The sequence below is a fragment of the Echinops telfairi genome, unplaced genomic scaffold, assembly GCF_000313985.2.
Source record: "Echinops telfairi isolate 266 unplaced genomic scaffold, ASM31398v2 ScPeMD7_18;HRSCAF=68, whole genome shotgun sequence".
In the NCBI taxonomy this organism is placed as follows: domain Eukaryota; kingdom Metazoa; phylum Chordata; class Mammalia; order Afrosoricida; family Tenrecidae; genus Echinops; species Echinops telfairi.
The window spans coordinates 13,017,124-13,036,405 of NW_022103915.1; the positions used below are offsets into that span (position 1 = coordinate 13,017,124).

The window sequence follows — 19,282 nt, forward strand, 5'->3', positions numbered from 1 at the left end:
CTGTATTAAACGGTTGCGGCATTAGGAAGGTTGAGAACCACTGCCATAGATGGTTCCTGAGACCGTTAATCTGTATGGGGGCAAACAGCCTCTTCTTTCTCCCTCAGAGAGGCTGGTGGGCTCAATCCGCTGACCTTGTGGTTAGCAGCTCAGCACCATAACCCACTCCACTGCCCAGGGCTCTTTGACTCATACGAGGTGTGGCATACATGGTAGGATTCACAGCCTCTCCTGCATTTGACTTTCAGGAGCTTCCCTACCTCCCGAGGTGCTCAGCCCTTAATATGGTTGGACGTTGGATCACCAAGATGGCTGTACGGAGACTAGCTCGTACCCTGAGCCCATGATTGGGGGAGGCTTCTCCGGCCCAAAGATGGGGAACCTCACTGCAGACAACTCCTCCTCCAATTGTACCATTGACCACACCATCCACCAGACGCTGGCCCCTGTGTTCTACATCACCGTGCTGGTGGTGGGCTTCCCCGCCAATTGCCTGTCCCTCTACTTCGGCTACCTGCAGATCAAGGCCCGGAATGAGCTGGGCGTGTACCTGTGCAACCTGACCGTGGCCGACCTCTTCTACATCTGCTCGCTCCCCTTCTGGGTGCAGTACGTGCTCCAGCATGACCACTGGGTGCACAGCGACCTGTCCTGCCAGGTGTGCGGCATCCTGCTCTATGAGAACATCTACATCAGCGTGGCCTTCCTCTGCTGCATCTCCATCGACCGCTACCTGGCCGTGGCCCACCCCTTCCGCTTCCACCAGTTCCGGACCCTGAAGGCGGCCGTGGGCATCAGCGTGGCCATCTGGGTCAAGGAGCTGCTGACCAGCATCTTCTTCCTGATGCACCAGGAGGTCATGGTGGACAAGGACCTCCACCGCGTCTGCTTTGAGCACTACCCCATCCAGGCCTGGCAGCGCCGCATCAACTACTACCGCTTCCTGGTGGGTTTCCTCTTCCCCATCTGCCTGCTGCTCCTCTCCTACCAGGGCATCCTGCGGGCCGTGCGCCGCAGCCACGGGACCCAGAAGAGCCGCAAGGACCAGATCCAGCGGCTGGTGCTCAGCACCGTGGTCATCTTCCTGGCCTGCTTCCTGCCCTACCATGTGCTGCTGCTGGTGCGCAGCCTTTGGGAGGCCAGCTGCGACTTCGCCAAGAGCATCTTCAACGCCTACCACTTCTCGCTGCTCCTCACCAGCTTGAACTGTGTGGCCGACCCTGTCCTCTACTGCTTTGTCAGCGAGACCACCCACAGGGACCTGGCCCGCCTCTGTGGGGCCTGCCTGGCCTTCCTCACCTGCTCCAGGGCCAGCCGGGCCAGGGAGGCCTACCCGCTGGACGCCCCCGAGGCCTCTGAGAAGAGTGGGGCCCAGGCCGAGGACCCCGAGCTGCTGGCTAAGCTCCATCTGGCTGCCCTCCAGGCCCCGGGTGCCCCGGGAGTGGGAGGGTCCCCCATGGGTGGATTGGCCTAGCCTGAGCTGTCCAGTGGGGGTGGCAGGAGGCCTGAGCCTCAGGCTGCTGGGCCTTGCCCACTGCAGGTGCCTTTTTCCGCTGTGGCGATGCTGGGCCCACCTGGCTGCTCTGGCCTGTTTGGCTCCTGGTGGGTCTGCTGTCAGCAGAGACCTCCCAACAGGAGAGCTGTGGTGTGAGGGCAGGGAGCGCTGGAGGGCAGGCAGAGGGTAAGCACATGGAGATGAGGGTGCGTTTCTGGGTGTGTCCTCCCCAGAGCCCTCCAGCGACCCCAGTGTCACAGATGACCATTCACATGGGGGCCCCTCCGTGGACAGGAAGACGGAAGAATTGGGCCAGGGGAGGAGGAACACGGGTGTTGGGCGTGGGAGGGGGAGGGGGCGTGGTGGCAGCCGGAGAGCCCTCCCGGCTCCAGCTGCACCGCCCTCTCCCAGGGAGAGTTGAGCAATTTCTCGTTTTACTTGGATGTCCCCAAGCCTGAGGGCTGATGGGACCTGAACCCTGGGCTCCTGGGGCGACTTCTGTGACCCTGCAGAGTCAGAGCCAGAATTCAGGTGCAAGGCCAGGGGCTTGAGCCCTGTCCTTACTGAGCTCCCTGCAGGGTTCCTGCCAGCGAGGCTTCTGTCTCCCCTTGCCCAGGAACATCAGCCCTGAAGATGTGTGTATGTGTGTGCACACGCATGCACATGTGTGACCGTGAGTGTGCATGGTGTGCGCGAGTGTGTGCGTGGGCATGTATGGGTGCATGTGGGGTGTGTATATTGGTGTGGATGAGGAGGGTGGGTGCAGAGTGTGAGTATGTGTATATATGTTAACGTGTGGGTATGGTGGGGGTGTATGGTATGTGCATGTGGGGTGTATGTGTTGGTGTGGATGGGAGTGTGGGTTCAGGGTGTGTACATCTTGGTGTGTGAGTGTATGTGGGTATGGTGGGTGCGTGTGTGTGCATGCGGGGGGGTGTGCTGGTGTGCACGAGGGTGTGGGTGCAGGGTGTGTGTGTATAGCTGGGGACATGCTGCTCACGATTCGTTTGCCGGGGTCCCCATGGAAACCACGGGCTAAGACACCAAGGTTAAGGTCATGTGACTGCGGGTGGTATCCCCCAGGTTTGCCCTCCAGGGTACGGTCCCTGTGTTCCTTTCCCCCAGCACGTACTGGCAGGCTCAGAGAGGAGGGTGAGGGTCCTCCTGCGTCTCCAACTACAACACACATGACACGCAACACAAACCCAAACCCTCTGGCCTCATCCTGCCCTGAGGCGGAGCTGGGGCCAGCACCAGCGCCGCCGTGGTTTACGTGGGGCTGTGCCAGGGGAAGAGGGAGCCCTGGGCTCTCCATCACTGCTCCGCTCCCCCACCTTCTGAGAGACGTGTCTGTGGGCCCTGTCACCCGGGCTACTGACATCCTGTGCTCTGTCTTGTCCTGGAAGGCTGGGCACTGGACTTGCCACAGGGGTCCTGCGTCCTGCGCCCCGACCCGAGATCTCTCCCGCCCAGTTTTAGAAAGGAGCTTCAGCTCTCAGTGCTGTCCTCTCCAAGGCCACCGGAGTCCGGAGAGGGCCAGGAGGACCCTTCAGTCTCCTCCGGGTGGCCCGCTCCCGTCCCAGGCCTTTGCTTCTGTGCCAGGCCAGGAGCAGTCTGGGAATACACCAAGGGTCCTTCGGATTCCCGGAGGCCCTCCCCTGCCTTCCTGGGGCATGGCCTACAAGGCCTGGGAGTCTGGGGGCTCCGAGCCGGGAGGCTAGGTGGGCTTCAGCCTGAGGAAGGAGGGGCTGCTGGAGTCAGGATAACACTTATGAAATCTGACGCTGGGCCAGGCAGGACCCTCTTCCTCCATCCCCCACCCCCTCCCTGCCCCACCCTCCAAGATGTTCCTTCTTAACCACTAGCCTCTTCTCCTTCCCATCAGGGTGTCTAGGGGGACTGGGAGCTACATTTGGCTTTGAGTAGGTAGCCCCTGCCCCAGCTCCTTATCCTCGGATGACCTGAATGGGGGGGGGGGGGTGTCCTTCCCTTTTCCAGTGGAGGCCAGGATCGGGTTGGAAATGGTCGCATGTCATGGAGAGTCCAGCTTCTACTGGTGGAAGGCAGTGCTTGAGCGCTCCTGGCCTCCTTGTGCCACTGTCCCACTGCAATGGGGTCCATTCTGACTCAGCGACCCTGTAGGACTGAGTAGAACCTCCCTATTGGGTTTCCCAAGCTGTCATCTTGACGGAAGCAGACTGCCTCATCTTTCTCCCGTGGGCTGGCTGGTGGATTTGAACTCAGCAGAATTCATGGCCACTGTTCTACAGGGCTCTTCCCTTCCACAGTATTCCCTGCCCCCCATTTTGATCATCACCACCTGGCCCTGTCTCGATGGCGGTGGAGGGGGATGACCCGGGGACACCTCCATGTACGATCAAGTCTTGAATTTTTGTACCGTCTTTTCCTTTACGCCAGTCTGCGTGTGTTGGACTGTGTAATGGATTTATGTATGCAGCAAACTTCAGTCTGCAAATAAAGCAATCACCTGGCCATAGCTGGCGTGCCTGGCAGTCCTTACTGGGGGAGGGTGCCCTTCACCACCACGGGTATCTGGAGGGGCCTGAAACACCCAGGGGAGTCAGGAAGGCCCAGGGATTGACGTTCCCATAGAAAACCCAAACAGCATCGAGGCCTTTCCCCGCCCCTTATCACCAGCGAGTGGCAAAGGAGGAGAAAGTCCCGCAGTGAACTCGAGGCTGCTCTCTCGTGGAGAGACCCACAGAATGCCTCCCAGCCCCTCGGTAGGTTCTAGCATTTACCTTGGTCACCACCTCACGCTTGGTAAGGCGGAGGGACAGTGAAAAAGAGGAAGGCTCTCAACGAGATGGACGGACACAGCGGCTGCGACACTGGGCTCAGACATAGGAACAGTCGTCAGGATGGGGCAGGACCGGGCAGTGCTTCGGTCAGCTGTTCATGGGGCTGCTATGGGTCGGAACCGGCTCAGCACCTAACAACGACAACACTCCCGAGGACACAGCCCAGCCTTGTGTTTGGCAAATGTCCCTCCTTTGTGCCTGGCACACGACCCCTTTGACCTCCTGGGTGGCTGCCTCTCCACAGTGAAGGAAGGTGTGACAGGTTTATTGTGCCAACTCGGCCACTAGGAACAGGTGGGTGGAGTTTAATCAGGTCACAGTTGATTGGGAGATGACTGAAATAAATAAAGATGGCCAACATCCCATCTCCCTCTTGGTAATCAGACCATCCTGCTGCTGTTTTAACTAGTTCTTTGCCTCAACCTGTGTGCTGTGCTACCTGTGGGCCAAGCCAACCCATGGATCATGTCCCTAGAGCTTGAGGCTCCTTCGAGACCTGCTTCGCCACGCTGCTGGTGTGTGCATTGCTTGAGCTTGAGCCTGGTGGATCCTGTCACCACGCTTGAGTTCAAGGTCCCATGGGGGCCTACTTTGCTAAGCTCCCAAGCTACTGACTGTTGCTGATCCGCTCTGCTGTTTGCTGTCTGCGGGCAGACTCTGCCTGCCTCGCCTGAGGGAAGACTCTACTGTCTGCTTCCTTGACCTTGGCCCTGGCAGCCCACAGCCCATGTGAGTGGAAGGACTTCCAGTATATTAACTGTTTCACGAAAGTGAGTTGAACTGAGCCCTCTGTACTGCTGTGTGGACTAATTAGTTGTTATATTCTTTCTTGCTATATAAACTTATCCATATATATACTTATAATGTCTCCTGGTTTTGTTTCTCTGGAGATCCCTGCCTAACACAGAAGGGGTTGATCAGACAGTACCGTCTCATGACAGCTATCCCTCCGCAGCCCCACTGTCTTTTCCTCAGTGACCGAGTCTGCCTTGGGGAGACTCACGCTGTTTGACAGCCCCTTGAGGCGGGAAGAGCATGTCAATGCTAACAGACCCGGTGTTTACTGCTAAGGATTAACTGTCATATTACAATGTAAGTCTGAGTTCAGTCACTTAATCCCTCTCTCTAGGCCTGGCTGCTACAATCCTGGAGTGTTCTGGAAGGGTGGCTCCTTCTTCCAAACAGACTACGAATGAGGACATGGTGGGGGGTGAAGATTCCTTTGGCTCCTGAGAGAGTGGGCGGAGGAAAAGGCCCATCTGGCTTGGACGGGAGATGGCAGAAGCCATTAGGCCCCTATCTTATTGACTGCTGCTGCTTACTAAGAGGAGAGCTCTCTCTGTTTATCCACACACTGGCCGGGGGGTGGCTAGGCCAGCGAGAGCAGAGTGGGAGAACATTCCAGCCGAGATGACATCCCTGTCTGCTGCTCTCCTCCAGGGGGTCCGGCCTAGAGAGAGCCAGGATTTGGTCCTTCTGAGTCAGGGTGTGTCTCAGATGGGGGTCCTGGAACCCGGAATTCATCACTGGAGTCATTTGGGCTTTCGGGTTCTGGGGTTTGAAGATAACTCTCTAGGCTGTCTCTTGGGACTAAACCTCCCAAGCTCCTATTAGGAAGGCTGGGCTCTACTGTGCTAACAAAGAGCCCCGCCAACCACAAGGTCTTCACACAGGGACGGCTGGTCTGTTGTTGACGTGCAGGCCAGTGAAACACTCCTCCGTCTGGCCGGTCCCTTCCCGAGGGATGGAAGTTACCTTGGGGTCTTCCTTCTCTTCCATCAGTATTTCAAGGGACGACCTCATCCCGAGAATCCCTTGGGGAGGCGTGGGGGAGAGGTGATGGCCAGGTCTGGAAGTGGCTGCTATTCCCATGACTCACACCCCATGGGCCAGATCCCAGTCACGTGGCCCCCAGGCCACCAGGGGATCTGGGGGACTTCCTCGGGAAGAGGAAGCACAGGTGGTACATGAGCACCTGCCAGCTCTCCACGCCCCCTCCACTGGACAGGCTGCAAGCTCTCACCTTCCTGCCCCACCTTCTGACCCAAATCTACCTCTCCCAATGTCTCCCTGACCCCACAGAGGAGGGGGGAAGCGCTCTGCTCTCCTGGAGTGTTTTCATTGATGCCCCGACTCTTCAGCAAGCCCTTCACGTGTATTGAGCTGCTCAGCCACCTGGTGCCACTCTGCCTGGCGCAGCTGGCTCTTGACTCTGCGAGGCACAGTTCACTGTGGAGCACACGGGAGCCACACACGATGGGCGGGATCCTGGGAGGAGCAGAATGTAGCAGGCTAGAGTTAGTTGAGGATGTCGTCAGCAGGGTGAGGGTCACGAGAGGCAGAAGATGGCCTCCCAGGGACACCTTGCCCGGCTCAGCAATTTGGGGGTGGTTGGTATGTTCAAATACCAGCAGCATCACCCCTGGCAGAGAGGTCTCAATAGGGCTTCTCACAGAACTTCCAGACTAGGGCAGGGCAGGAAGAAAGGTGGGGGGAACCTGCTTACTGCAGCTCAGCCGATGGAAACCTCACAGCTGGTACTGTGGCGGGGATCAGTGACGCAGACCGGGGAACATAAAATGGGTTAAAGCGACAACTTTAATGTGACACACACAGACTTCACCACCCGGAAGCATTAGTTCACAAAATAGCTCACATTGAAAAAGCAACCATCAAGCTCCACGGCGTAAAGGAGATCAGATAGAAGGAGGCCCTGGCTGGGAAGGAGCCAGCTGTGACTGGGCGCTGAGCTGGCCCAGGATGCTGGAGGATGGGGGTCCGGCCAGTGGGGCGGGGAGTGTAAGGAGACAACCGGAGACTGTGTCTGATTCTGTTGGTGGGGAGGTAAAGCCAGGCTGGCTAGAGTTGCCAAGAAAGATTTCCTGTGATGCTGCTGGGCTGCCCAGAGACTGAAATGCAGGCACATCCTGGGGGGGAGGAAGCCAGCCTCGGTGGGGTGAGCAGATGGGGAGGGGGTGGGCGGAGGGCAGAGGCCTCAGACTCTGGGGTGGGTGCAGGAGAAGGTGCCGGGGCTAAAGAAGGGTGGGGGCTGTGGCGGGAGAAGGTGGTGGTGAGACATGTAAGATTCAAGCCCCTAAAAGACTCTGAGCTAGAGAGCTTTCTCAAGGAATAGCTCTTTCCATCACTGCCAAAGCCCCAGGCTCTGTGAGGCTGCGGGACCCCTTTGCTTGCCCAGTCGGCCTGGGGACCATCCTTGGCTGCGACCACGTCTACACTTGGGCTCCGCCTGGCGCCCCCAACCTGATGGGCAGGAAGACCCTAAGATGAGACCTCGTGTGGCCTGGGGAAGCCCCGGGAAGGCGGGGTGGACAACCACACCTTCCGCACATGAGAGCCCAAAGATACGCCTTAAAAGTCCCGAGAAATGTTTCTGGAGGCCCAGGGCTGCACCGGCGCTTCTTCCCACCAGGAAGGGCCCACTGTGGCCCAGGCCAGTGCTCTGGGGTGAGGCTGTGGTGGCAGGACGCTGGGGACGTTGGGGGACGGCGCCCGAGCGAGGCCCAGGCATGGCCTCCAGGTCGCACGCAGTCCACACACACTGGCGCGGCGGTCACGGGCGCGCCATGGTGATGCCCATCAGCTTCTGGATCATCTCGGCGTGGGTGCCGTGGAAAGGCAGCCCATCCACCTCCATGCCCACGACGCCTGAGACGCCACTGCGCACGCGGTGCTTCATCAGGATGCTCAAGAACGTCTCTTCCTGTGGGGGCGGGGCGGCAACAAGGAGCAGAGGTAGCAGGTGTGTGTGTGTGTTGGGGGGGTGGGGTGGGGGGGTCCGAGTGCCGAGTTTGGACTCCTAACGACCCGTCGTGACACAGTAGGACTGCCCTGACATTTTCCTCTGCTGGGATTGTTAGGTAGCAAGATAGGGGCAGGGCGTGTCCCTCTCCACGACTGGAGGACCCCTATAGGAGGTTGCTGCGGAGAGAGAGCCAGGTGAGCTTCAGCCGGCCATAAAGACTACTGGGCATGCGCCAAGTCAAGCCCAAGCCAGGTGGGCAGTCTATCTGGGTGGCCCAAACCAAGCCCAGGTGGGCGTAATTCAGCCAATGGGGGTCAACCAATACCTTTGGCCACGCCTCCCAGCCAAAGGCCCCAAATTACTGGGTCTGTGAGAACACCTGTCCCCCTCGTTTTTCTTCACCTTCCGCGTGGCTGTGCCACGGTCCCTCTGGCCTCGGGCTACCGTGTGCGGGTGTGCGGTCCCACCAGGGTGCCTGTGTTCAGGGACTGTAAAGCCTAACAGAACTTTCGGCAGCAGACGGCCAGATTCGCCCTCGGCGCTGCCCGGTGAGTAAGAATTGCTCATCGTTCAGTTAGCAGCTGCGCTGTCTCCTTAGAAGTGGTGGAGGGGGAAGGAACAATAAATTCAAGTACACATTTGTGAGTAGTGTTTGCATTTGACTCCACGCATTCTCTTAAAAAAAACAAAAATTTGAAAAAAAAAATTTGGTTAAAATACAAAACCCCTCCCGCCTTGGAGTTAATTCTGACTCATAGCAACCCGATAGGCCAGGGTCAACTGTCCAGCATCCTCTCTCCTCCACAGAGCAGCTGGCGGCTTCAAACTGTTGACTTTGTGGTTAGTAGACCCGTCCTCCCCGCCCCCCTGGAAAACCAGCTTGGAACAGGTGGGCGGTTTCCTCTAGAAGTTAGCTGCTCATTGCCATTGAGTTTATTCCGACTTTTAGCGAGTGGGGGAGTTATGTACTCATTTGTCAATTTGAGGATTACGAGTGAAGGGGTGCAGTCTAGCCTGTCAATCAGATCATAGCCAATGAGACCTCTGTGTGGGCACGACCTTCTGAGGATTCTGGGAAATCTGCTTTTTTCTCCTTGGAGGCGGAAGCCTTTTTTCTCTCGGTTCATTCCCTTGGAGACGCTCTACTGACAAGACACTTGGAACTATGCTAGTGCCCTGAGCTGGAGAACCCACATGAACCTACCCTGATGCAACCAGACCTCTGTAGCCGGAGGAGCCATGTGGAGACCCCTGCCAGCGCCGAGATGCTTACAATGCCACTGGATCCAAAGACTTTATACCCACTGGCCTGTGATCTTCCTGCACTCGGCATCACTGCATGTGTTTCGTGAGTCTGAAGAGGATTTTATATTGGTATCAGACATGTGGGCTAATATGGGACTCATGGGCTTGGACTGGGCTGGGTTGGGATGCTTTCTTAATGTACAATTACCCTTTATGTAAAACTCCCTCTTATACACAAATGCGTGTTTGTGACTTTGTTTCTCTAGTCTACCCGGACTAACACAGTGACCCTAAAGGCCAGGGTGGAACTGCTTCTGTGGGTTTCTAAGACTGTATCTCTTTATGGGAGTAGAAAGCTCTATTTTTCTCCCACGGGCTGGTGGTGGTTTTGAACTGCTGATCTTGGGTATCCCAGCCCAGTGTGTAACCAGGACTCCTGGAGGTTCGCTTCAGGTACCTGGATATCCTTTTATGGCTCCTGATCAACTTCAGCCATCATCTATCTCCTTCCTGTATGGAAACGACTTGCTTTCCTGCCCCTCTCCTCCCTCCTCTCAACACACAGGAAAGACTACAGAAGTGTGAGCCTGTGGGAGGTGGAAACCTGTCCTCGAAGGAAAACTCAAACCTTTCCCACTAAAAACAGCCGTAGAAAGGAGACAGGAAGCCTGTACCCTGTCGCTCCCAGCCGATCGCCTGCCCACCGTGGCAGCCACTGTGTCCGCCCGTCTCTCTGAGCCTCTGCCACTTCTTCTCTGGCCTCTCCTTTGTCAAGTCCTCCTAACAACCCTCCCAAAGTAGAAAAAGATGAAGTCTTTCCAGGCCACCCCTGTCTAAGGAGCATTCTGGATGTACTGGCAAAGGCAGAAAACCTTGGAGACCTGGAAAAACAAGTTGCCCCTGCTGCGTTCTCGCTCTCCCAGGTACCCCAGTGTTCTAGCATCATTTTAGTTACATGGAATGACTCAACAGGCAGATGAGTGGCCTCTCATGATGCCCGTGTTCTAACCTCCGCAACCTGTGACTATGTTATAGGACAGAAGGAAGGGGAATTGTGGGAACAGATGGCATTCAAGTTGCTCGTCAGCTGATCTCATCCTGGATTATCCGGGTGGGTCCGGTGTAATTTCTCACATTGCTCTCTCTCTCTCTCACTTACACACACACACACACACACACACACACATCATTGTCACTGAGTCAATTCCCATTCTTGCAACCCAGGACAGAATAGAACGGCTCCACAGAGTCTCTTAGGCAGAAAAGCTTTACAGGAATGAGAGATTGAAGAGGAATGACGTCACATTTATCTTCCAAAAGAACATTTAAGATCTATCTTGAACTTTGGGCCTCTACTTAAATCTTCTCAGTACAAGAAAGGTTTGTTTTAATCATGTGGCACTCTATGATACCTACCTCCCTGACGATCGCTGAAGACAATGGGTGCATAAGCAAATGTGGTGAAGACAGCTGATGGTGCCCAGCTGTTGAAAGAATGGCGTCTTGAGTATTCAAGGCTTGTAGTTAAGCAAGCAGCCATCTAGCAGGGAAGCAACAAAGCCCGCATGGAAGCGGCACATCAGTCTGTGTGATCATGAGGTGTTGATGAGAAGAGATATCAGAAGTTCAAAAACAAGCAGCGAAGTCGATGTGAAGGGGTGTTGATGTCGTAGAGACCCCAAACCCACCTGTAAGATAACTGGGCAGTCCCTCTCGAAGGGCCATACAGAAGGGATGAAAAATCCAGGGAGCGGTGTAGCACTGATGAACCACATAACTATCCTCAGTTCTTTAATAATTCCTCCCGTTACTATTATGGTTTCTTATTTGTTATACTTCATTAATCATATTAGATTTGTGTATGTTCATTTGTGTATTTAAGATTGGAAACAGTAACGGGAGTAATGGACCCATGAGGGTGTGGGAAGAGAGAGGAGTGAAGGGGCCTGGGGTGGGGGTGGGGCTGATAGCATTGATGACTGTATAGCCCCACTTGATGGGCTCGAACAACAGAATTGTGTGTGAATGCATAGATTGATTGTCTTAAGATGTGGCAAAAGTAGAAAACAAAATAAATTATTATAGGGCAAAAAAAAGGAATAAAGGTTCCTGGGGGGAATGATGGGGGAGCGGGGGATGAAGCAGTGCTGATATCAAGAGTTCAATAAGAAGGAAAATGTTTTGAAACTGACTGTGGTGGCAACTGTACAGCACTGCTTGATGTGACTGAGCTACGGAATGTTATGAGATCTGAGGAGCTCCAAATCAAATGATAAAAATATCAATCTTGACGTTTAATGCTGTCTGTGACAGGCTATTATGTATACATCTACAAGGGAGACCAGTTACTACAACTGCTATTCAAATTTTCACACCATCCTTTAACACAAATGATGAAGAAATTGAAGCATTCTACCAATTTCTTCAGGCTGAAATTCATCCAACACGCAATCAAGACACATTGATAATCACGCGTGCCTGGAAAGCGGAGTTGGAAACAAAGATGAAGGGTTGATAGTTGGAAACTGTGGCCTTGGTGGTAAGAATGAAGCTTGCGCTCCCATGATAGAATTCTGTAAGACTTCTTCACTGTAACAAAATAAACACTGGTTATGTACATGACCCTCACCAGATGGAATACACACGATTCAAATGGACTACATCTGTGGGAAGAGATGATGGGGAACTTCAAAATCACTAATCAAACAAGGCCAGGGGCCAACCGTGGGACACACCATCCATTGCTCAGATGCAAGTTCAAGGTGAAGCTGAGGAAATGAGAACGGGACGATGAGAGCCAACTCGGACCTTAAGGCTATCTCACTGGGTTTGGAGAGCAGCTGTGATGCACTGAACGCTGATGACGGAAGGCATTATTGATATCATTGTGGAATGATATCAAGAATATCACATGTGGAGAAAATGCCATTCCATAGAGAGGAAAGACCAAATGGAGGTCAGAAAGACTATAAAAATTGCTCTTGGTGTAGAAGAGCTAACATGAATGGAAGAACTGACGATACAAAAGAGCTGAGAAGGAAATTTCAAAGGGCTGCTTAAGACGACAAAATAAAGCATCATAAGGAAGTGTGCAGAGACATGGAGTTAGAACACCAACAGGGATGAACAAGTTCAGCATATTTCAAGCTCAAAGAAACCAAAAGAAAAAAAGTCAAGCCTTGAATTGCCTCATTGAGAGATTCTATGGACGAAATAGTGAACTGTGTGGAAAGACAGTTACCTGGCCATCTGACTGTATGAGATTCTTATTTGTGCCCGTGCCAAAGAAAGATGAACAATAGAATGCAGACATTATCAAACACTATCTCATGCAAATAATATTTTGCTGAGGGTAATTCAGAAGATGGTTGCGTCAGTACATTGACGGGGAGCTGCCGGAGGGTCAGGCTAGATTCAGAAGAGAACATGCAATGAGGGATATTAGTGCTGACATGAGATGGATCTCGGCTGAGAGTAGAGACGACCAGAATGATGCTTATGTATTATTGACTGTGTGGATCATAACAAACTATCGATAGCCTGGCGAACAACGGGAATTCCAGAGCACTTTCTTGTGCTCACGAGGAACTGTTAGGTAGTCAGAGACAGGAACCAGGGGTGGTTCCTTTACTTACCAACACCCCCCCCCACACACACACACACACTTACAGGGTGTTGGAAGCCAATAAAGCAGTGGTTCTCAACCTTCCTAATGCCGCGACCCTTTAATACAGTTGCTCATGTTGTAGTGACCATCCAACCATAAAATTGTTTTTGTTGCTACTTCATTACTGTAATTTTGCTACTGCTATGAATCGGGCAACCCCTGTGAAAGGGTTGTTCAACCCCCAAAGGGGTCGTGACCCACAGGTTGAGAACCGCTGCAATAAAAGCTAAGGGGCACGCTCCAAATTCAGGTCCCTGAGCCAGGGTGGCTGTACACCTGGGTGGGCCCAAATAGGTCAGGTGGGCTTAATTCAGCCAATGGGGTCAACCAGTACCGTCGACCACACCTCCCAGCTGAAGGCCCTAAAGGCCGGAACTAGGAGACCACTGCTCTCTTTCCCTTGGGCTGCTTCTCCGCTTTCTGCTCGGCCAGGCCACAGTCTCTCTCTGGCCTCAGGCCGCCACGTGTGGGTGTGCAGTCCCGGGAGTTGCCAACTCCGTGTTCAGTGACTGTAAAACCTGACACTTCTTCGGTCCTCCGTAAAAACCCACTTGGATCACAAACCAGGCTTCAGTGTGAATTCTTTCTCGTGTGAAGCCAAGAACCGAAGTTATTTCCCACCTGAGAAACCGAACAGAACCTGTGCATGGATCAAGAGGCAGCCGTCCACACAGAACAAGGTAAGACTACGTGGCTTAAATCAAGAAAGGTTGTGTCAGGGTCGTATTCTTTCCGCGTACTTATTCAATCTGTGTGCTGAGCAAGTGGCCTGAGAAGGTGGACTGAACGAAAGTGGAGCATCAGGATTGGTGGAAAGGCTTATTAACAACTTGCAGTATCAATTGAGATCACGTGAGTCAAGCCAACACCTAGCCTGGTCTTAGGCACAGAGTAGGGACTGGCGAGAGGACCGGTGTTTGCTATTGGCAGGGCTGGGTCTCCCGGTCTCTAGCTCCGAGTTGTTTTGCTTTGACTCTAGTCCGGCTGAAAAATCAAATACAGTTGACGAAGGTTCTCTTTTTCCTTCCAAGCCACCACGTGTGGCAACCACAGGTATGTGTCTGTCCCCGGTTGGAAACCCTGGTTCCCTGGGGAAGGTGGACCTTTGGTGAAGACGCAGGTGAGGGGACAGTGCTGAGGACTTTCTAGACGAGGCGCAACTGGGGTCAAAGGTGAAGACAGCAGGAAATGAGCCAAGCCAGGGCCATGGCGGGCACCCACTGAGGACTTTTTGCCTCTCTGCCAGCTCTTTGTCTAACCACCCTTTGCAGGGGCTACCAGGCCCAGAATGGCACTTCCTGCCCGTTGTCTCGGTCACACCCTCTCTATGGGGAGGTGCTTCTGGGGCCCGGGGGGCCATTTCCTTCCATTTCCCGGCACTCGTCTCATCAGGCCTTCCTTCTGCATTGCCCGGGGGAAGTCTTGATCCTCCAACGACTGCCTGCCAATTCCTGGGAATCGCAGAAGGACCACATCACATGCTAAGAGGCCTGCTGGAGGTGGGTGGGGTGTGGGGTGCCAGGACTGTCCAGGAGAGGCTGGAGGCAGTTTCTGGAGGCTGCCGGGAGAGTCCCAACTGTGGCTGGGGGGCCAGAAGAGAGGGGCGGGAAACCGAAATGAGGTAGAGTGGGCCAGGCTTGGGGCCTAATTGATGGAGGGTGGAGAAGGAAGACCCAGGAAGCCTTCTCAGTTGAAAGGCGAGTGGGGGTGGGTGCTCACGATGGACCACACTGGGACCATGGGGGCTGATGCTGCTGTTCAAAGAGGCATGGAACCAAGCTGCCTCCAAGGATGCCGAGGCTCTTGTGTTGGTGCTCGTGGTGCACCTGGGTGCCTGTGAAAGCCCATCAGGCTTTCCATTAATGCCCGAAGACGTTTATTGAGTGTAGGTTCTACCTCAGATTTTAAAAAGTCGGCAAGAAAAGGGTGGGCTGAGAGTGCTGGAAGACGACGGGAGCTCAGGACAAGGCCACGTTCCTGCCTCTGTGCACGGATTCCTCCTCCTTCGTCACCCTCCCTGTATCCAGTACAGGGCCCTCCACGCCTCCAGCCTGCGATTCCATCTATCAAGTTGTCCCTCATTCGCCAGCCTATCCATGTATCCACCCACCCACCCTCCCTCCACTCTCTCCGCTCATCATCCATCAGTCTGTCTGTCTGCCTTCCCCCATCCCTTCATTAGTCCATCCGTCATTTTGCCTATCCGCTCACCCACCTCTTTACTCACCCCTCCCCATCGCTCAGCCTCGCACCCAACCCTTTCTGAGCACCTTCTCTGAGCGGGGCCAGGAGCCAAGGAATCATCATCTCTTTCCTTCGTGAGCCACCACCCTTTGACTGCCTCCCCGAACTCCCTGTCTGCCGTCTGCGCTCTCCTGTTTCCTCAGTCCGTGCGGTGCGGTGTCCCGATCTCAGTCTATGGCAGATCGAGTGGATGAGGAGCAGCAGCCAGGCTCTGGCATGAGTGCACATGCACACGCTCCTCGGCATACACACGCCACGTGCGCAGGACAAGGCTGTGCTATCAGCAGGCCAGGCTGCTCCATTCGCTCCCCGTAGACTGCACCGAGGTGGAGAAGTCTAGGAAGTCTTTCCTGGGATTCACATCACAAGGCCCGTGCCCCATCGGCCACTTCTTCCGGCCCAGCCCTGCTCATCCTCCCAGCCTGTGCCCTTTGCCTGGGTCCCCTGCACCGAGGGCTGGCAGTGGAGCAGCTGGGGTGCAAGCTAGGGTCTGGAAGTTAAGGCACTCAGCCCTCATCTCCAGCACAGGCCAGGTGGTCATTGGGCTGGGAGCAGGGATGCTGCCAGTGGTCTGGAGTGGGCAGGTGCCGGCGGGGCCCCGCTCCCTGAGAACCAGCTGGCCAGGCTGGGCTGCACAGAGCAGTTGCTGGAGAAAGAGCTCACCGCTTCCCAGGCCACAGAAAGAACAGCGACTGCTCCACGTGATGTCACAGCACCTGGAGGCCCCAAGCTCACTGGCTACCCTCAGCTCCTGGCTTCGCCCTGGCATCTCCTCTGGCTGCCTGAGTTCTCCTTGGGGCAGGCCACCAAGCCCGGCTCCGCTGGCACTGACCCCTGCCTGCCCTGGCCTGCCTCAAGCAGAGGAGGGCTATGAGATCATGGAGGAGAAGGAGGAGGAGGTGGAGCATGTATTCACCGCTTAGCTCCATTCCGGATGCGATGCTCATGCCAACACACAGTGATTCACTCCATCTTCACAGTAAGCCGAAGGGTAGGCACTGTTGTGAGCTCCGACTTCCATGAGGGACAGGGACGCAGAGGTCGGGGACTTGCTCAAGACGCCAGGGATGGAAGAGGAACTCGAACGAGGAAGCTGGCCTGTGTTCCTCCCAACCGCCCGCTTTGTTCACCCAAGATGAGCTGGAGATTTGGACTAAGGCTTGGTGCTAGGGACCGAGGGAGAAATCCACAAAATCTAGACGTACAGGGGAGAAAAGGACCCCAGCCGAAACTGGCCCAGCTGTTTTCACCTGTGGACCCACAGGGGTAAGGGGGAGATGGCTGAGCGGGTTTTCTCTGGTTATACCCAGGGAGGCCTTAAGTCCCCCCTCACCCCAGGCCCTTACCTCCACCCTGCAGCACCTGGGCCCTCCAGGTGAGAAAGCTCCATCTACAGCCCCCAGGACTTGGGGCCTCCACATCTGAGCCTTCAGCTCCCATCTTACTCCCTCCTGGAAGGCCTCACTGCCTCTGACCCCGAGAAAGGCACTGCCCCTCCATCTCCAGGATTCCCTGGGCTGGGGACAGAGTGACCAGGTGCGGGCTTTCTTCCACCAGGTGGTAGTGGCTCCCTTCCCTGGGGCTCTCCAGCATGGTGCCTGCCCCTGTCACTGTCACAACCAGGCTCCAAGAACAGATCGGTCCTCACAGTTCCTGTCCCTGGACACGAGAGACCGTCTCACTGGGACTCGTGGTGGGCCTCGCCCTGTCCTGTGCCCCCTTCCGAATGACTGCAGGTTTGAGCCCGGAGTGGCAGCCGTTGTATCCGTCTCTCTTCCTGAGGGGCTTCCTCCTCCTAGCTGACGGTCTCCCAAGCCGATGTCCTTCTCCAGGGACGGGTCCTTCCGGCGAAGTACGTGAGGTGACGTCTTGACATCTCGGTTCATCCTCGAGCTTTCTGGCTTCGCTTCCTCCAGCGCAGAGGGGTTTGGTCCTCCAGCATCTGTGATCTGTCCGATGGTCCTTGCCGGCACCATCCTTCACGGGCATCGATACTTCATCCGTCTCCGATTCACTCACCAGCTTGCACATGCAGGTGAAGCGGTTGAAAGTGCCACAGCTTGGGGTCCAGGCGCATCTCAGGCCTCAAAGCGATGCCTTTGTCTCTGGACATTGTCAAGAGGTCTTTTGCCAGATGTGCCCATTGCAAAGCGTTGTTTGGTGTCTTGACTGCTGCTTCTGTGGGTGTGGTAGGTCCAAGAAAAAGGAAACCTTGACGACTCCCACCGTTTCTTCCTTTATCAGGATGTGGCTTATTCCTCTATTTGGGAAGGTTTGTTTTTTTTAAACAGTTTTATTAGCACTTCATCCAAGTCCGTCATTCCATCCTATCGAGAGGAGGTGTCCAATGATCTCCATCGTCAATTCGAGAACATTTTCTTCTTCCTTGTACTCACGGTTCATGTAATTAGTATCTTCTTCTCACTGTGCCAAAAGTACCCACCTCAACAAAGCATCTCCCAATCCCACAACTTCTACACGCACAACTCAGGGCCATCGAGCAGGCGCTTCGGGTTCTACAACCATTATTGACATCCTTTTCCAGATTACTCCGCCCCCATGCACTGAACGCGCCCGTCTGGATTTTTATTCTCTTAATCGTGAGGGATAATCCATGCTGCAGGCTGTGGTCTGGGGTCCTCCTCAGCACGGGCTTCGAGCCCACCTCAATCTCAGCACACATGGAGTGTCGGCTGCACCTTGCCGCTTGCCGGTGAGTTTTCCTCCAACCCTCGGGCGGGCTCATCTTCCTCCAACCCTCGGGCCGGCTCATCTTCGACAGTCCAGCGTCTCTGACTATGTGACGGGGCCAGCTTGAAGGAGTCCGGGGAGAGGACACAGGTCGGACAGTACACTCTCTCTCTTCATAGACTGCTCCTGCTCTGTGTGTGGCTCTGCATGTGCGCAGCCAACCCTGCTTCCGAATGACTCACTGAGCAGAGCCAAGTAGACCTCGACCCCTAACCAATCTGGCCTGGTCATGAGCTCAGGCCACACCTCTGCCCAGCATCTCTGGATAACCCAGGGGCCCCATAGACTGACCCACAGAACTGGAATCTAGACTCAGGCTTCCTGCTCCCATAAAGAGTCACAGTCTCAGAAACCCACAGGGGCAGTTCTACCCTGTCCTAGAGGGTCGCTGTGAGTCGGCACTGATTCGATGGCAGTGAGATTTCCCCCTGCACACCACACATCCTGCTGCCTGGATTGCCTTTGCCTTCCCTCCACCACCCCTACTCCCACTCCCACCCCCATCTAACCTGGCTATTAATGTCTGACTCGCCCACCAGGAGCCAGCTCAGGGGTACCTCCACAGGCCCCTGGCCTCCTCCATCCCAGCTCCTGAAATGACCAACCACAGCTGGCTCGTCTCATCTCCCAGCGTGAGGCAGGGCCTGGCTGTTGCTGTATGGGTTGTTTCTTGCCTTTGTTGGAGCATGCATTATTCATCGACTTAGGAAGCGCTGGGTGGAAATGGGAAAGGAGAATTTTCCATCCCTGCTGGGTAAACGTCTTGGGTCCGTCTTTTGTGTCTGTGAGTCAGGAATCATGTGGGGCAGCCCATGGGCATTGTTTCCAGCGCAGATCCAGGAAGTGTGGAGCAAGCACCCAGCGTCCTCTGGGTCCCTCTAAGGCAGCTTGTCTCCCTGCCGAGGCTGCCATTGTTCCCGCTCACCCCTAACTCCACCAGGAGCCCCTGGAGGAATGGGCTGGCCCAGTCCGTGCTGGCAGACCGACCCAGCCTCAGCTCTCAGCTCTGCCTCCTCGCTTGCTGGCCTCAGGCAAGTCTTCTCATCGCCTGGAGCCTCAGTTCTCTGGCTTGTAAAATGGGGGTGACCCTGCCAGCCTGCGGGGTATTGGAGAGACACCAAGAGGGGCAGTAGGACAGAGAAGGGGACAGAGTTCCGGAGAGGAGGACACAGGAGAAGAAAGAGGGACCGGGACGTGTCCCCGCGAAGAGCAGAGAAATACAGCAAAGAGGCCGAGGGGGGCTCTGAAAACGGGTCTGGGGGCTTCTGGGAGCTGCTGGCTGAGGATTCCAGAAC

The 19,282-nt window shown here is 55.2% G+C and overlaps 2 protein-coding genes across 2 annotated transcripts in view; one reads left to right on the forward strand and one right to left on the reverse strand.

The window, feature by feature from the left end:
- Positions 1-282: 282 nt before the first annotated feature.
- On the forward strand, positions 283-1,474 carry GPR68 (G protein-coupled receptor 68). The gene has a single exon (XM_004698760.4). It carries the CDS (start codon positions 344-346, stop codon positions 1,472-1,474), a length of 1,131 nt encoding a protein of 376 aa, XP_004698817.1. The 5' UTR covers positions 283-343.
- Positions 1,475-6,897: 5,423 nt separating this feature from the next.
- Positions 6,898-19,282, reverse strand: part of DGLUCY (D-glutamate cyclase) — a 106,571-nt gene continuing 94,186 nt past the window's right edge. The window contains exon 12 of the mRNA XM_045288126.1: positions 6,898-8,038. Within this exon, the coding sequence (XP_045144061.1) occupies positions 7,889-8,038 (150 nt within the window). The 3' untranslated portion in view covers positions 6,898-7,888. The remainder of the gene's footprint in view (positions 8,039-19,282) is intronic.

What these genes read in the sequence shown, in the direction of transcription:
- GPR68 (XM_004698760.4), top strand. Translation starts at nt 344, where the DNA reads ATGATTGGGGGAGGCTTCTCCGGCCCAAAGATGGGGAACCTCACTGCA.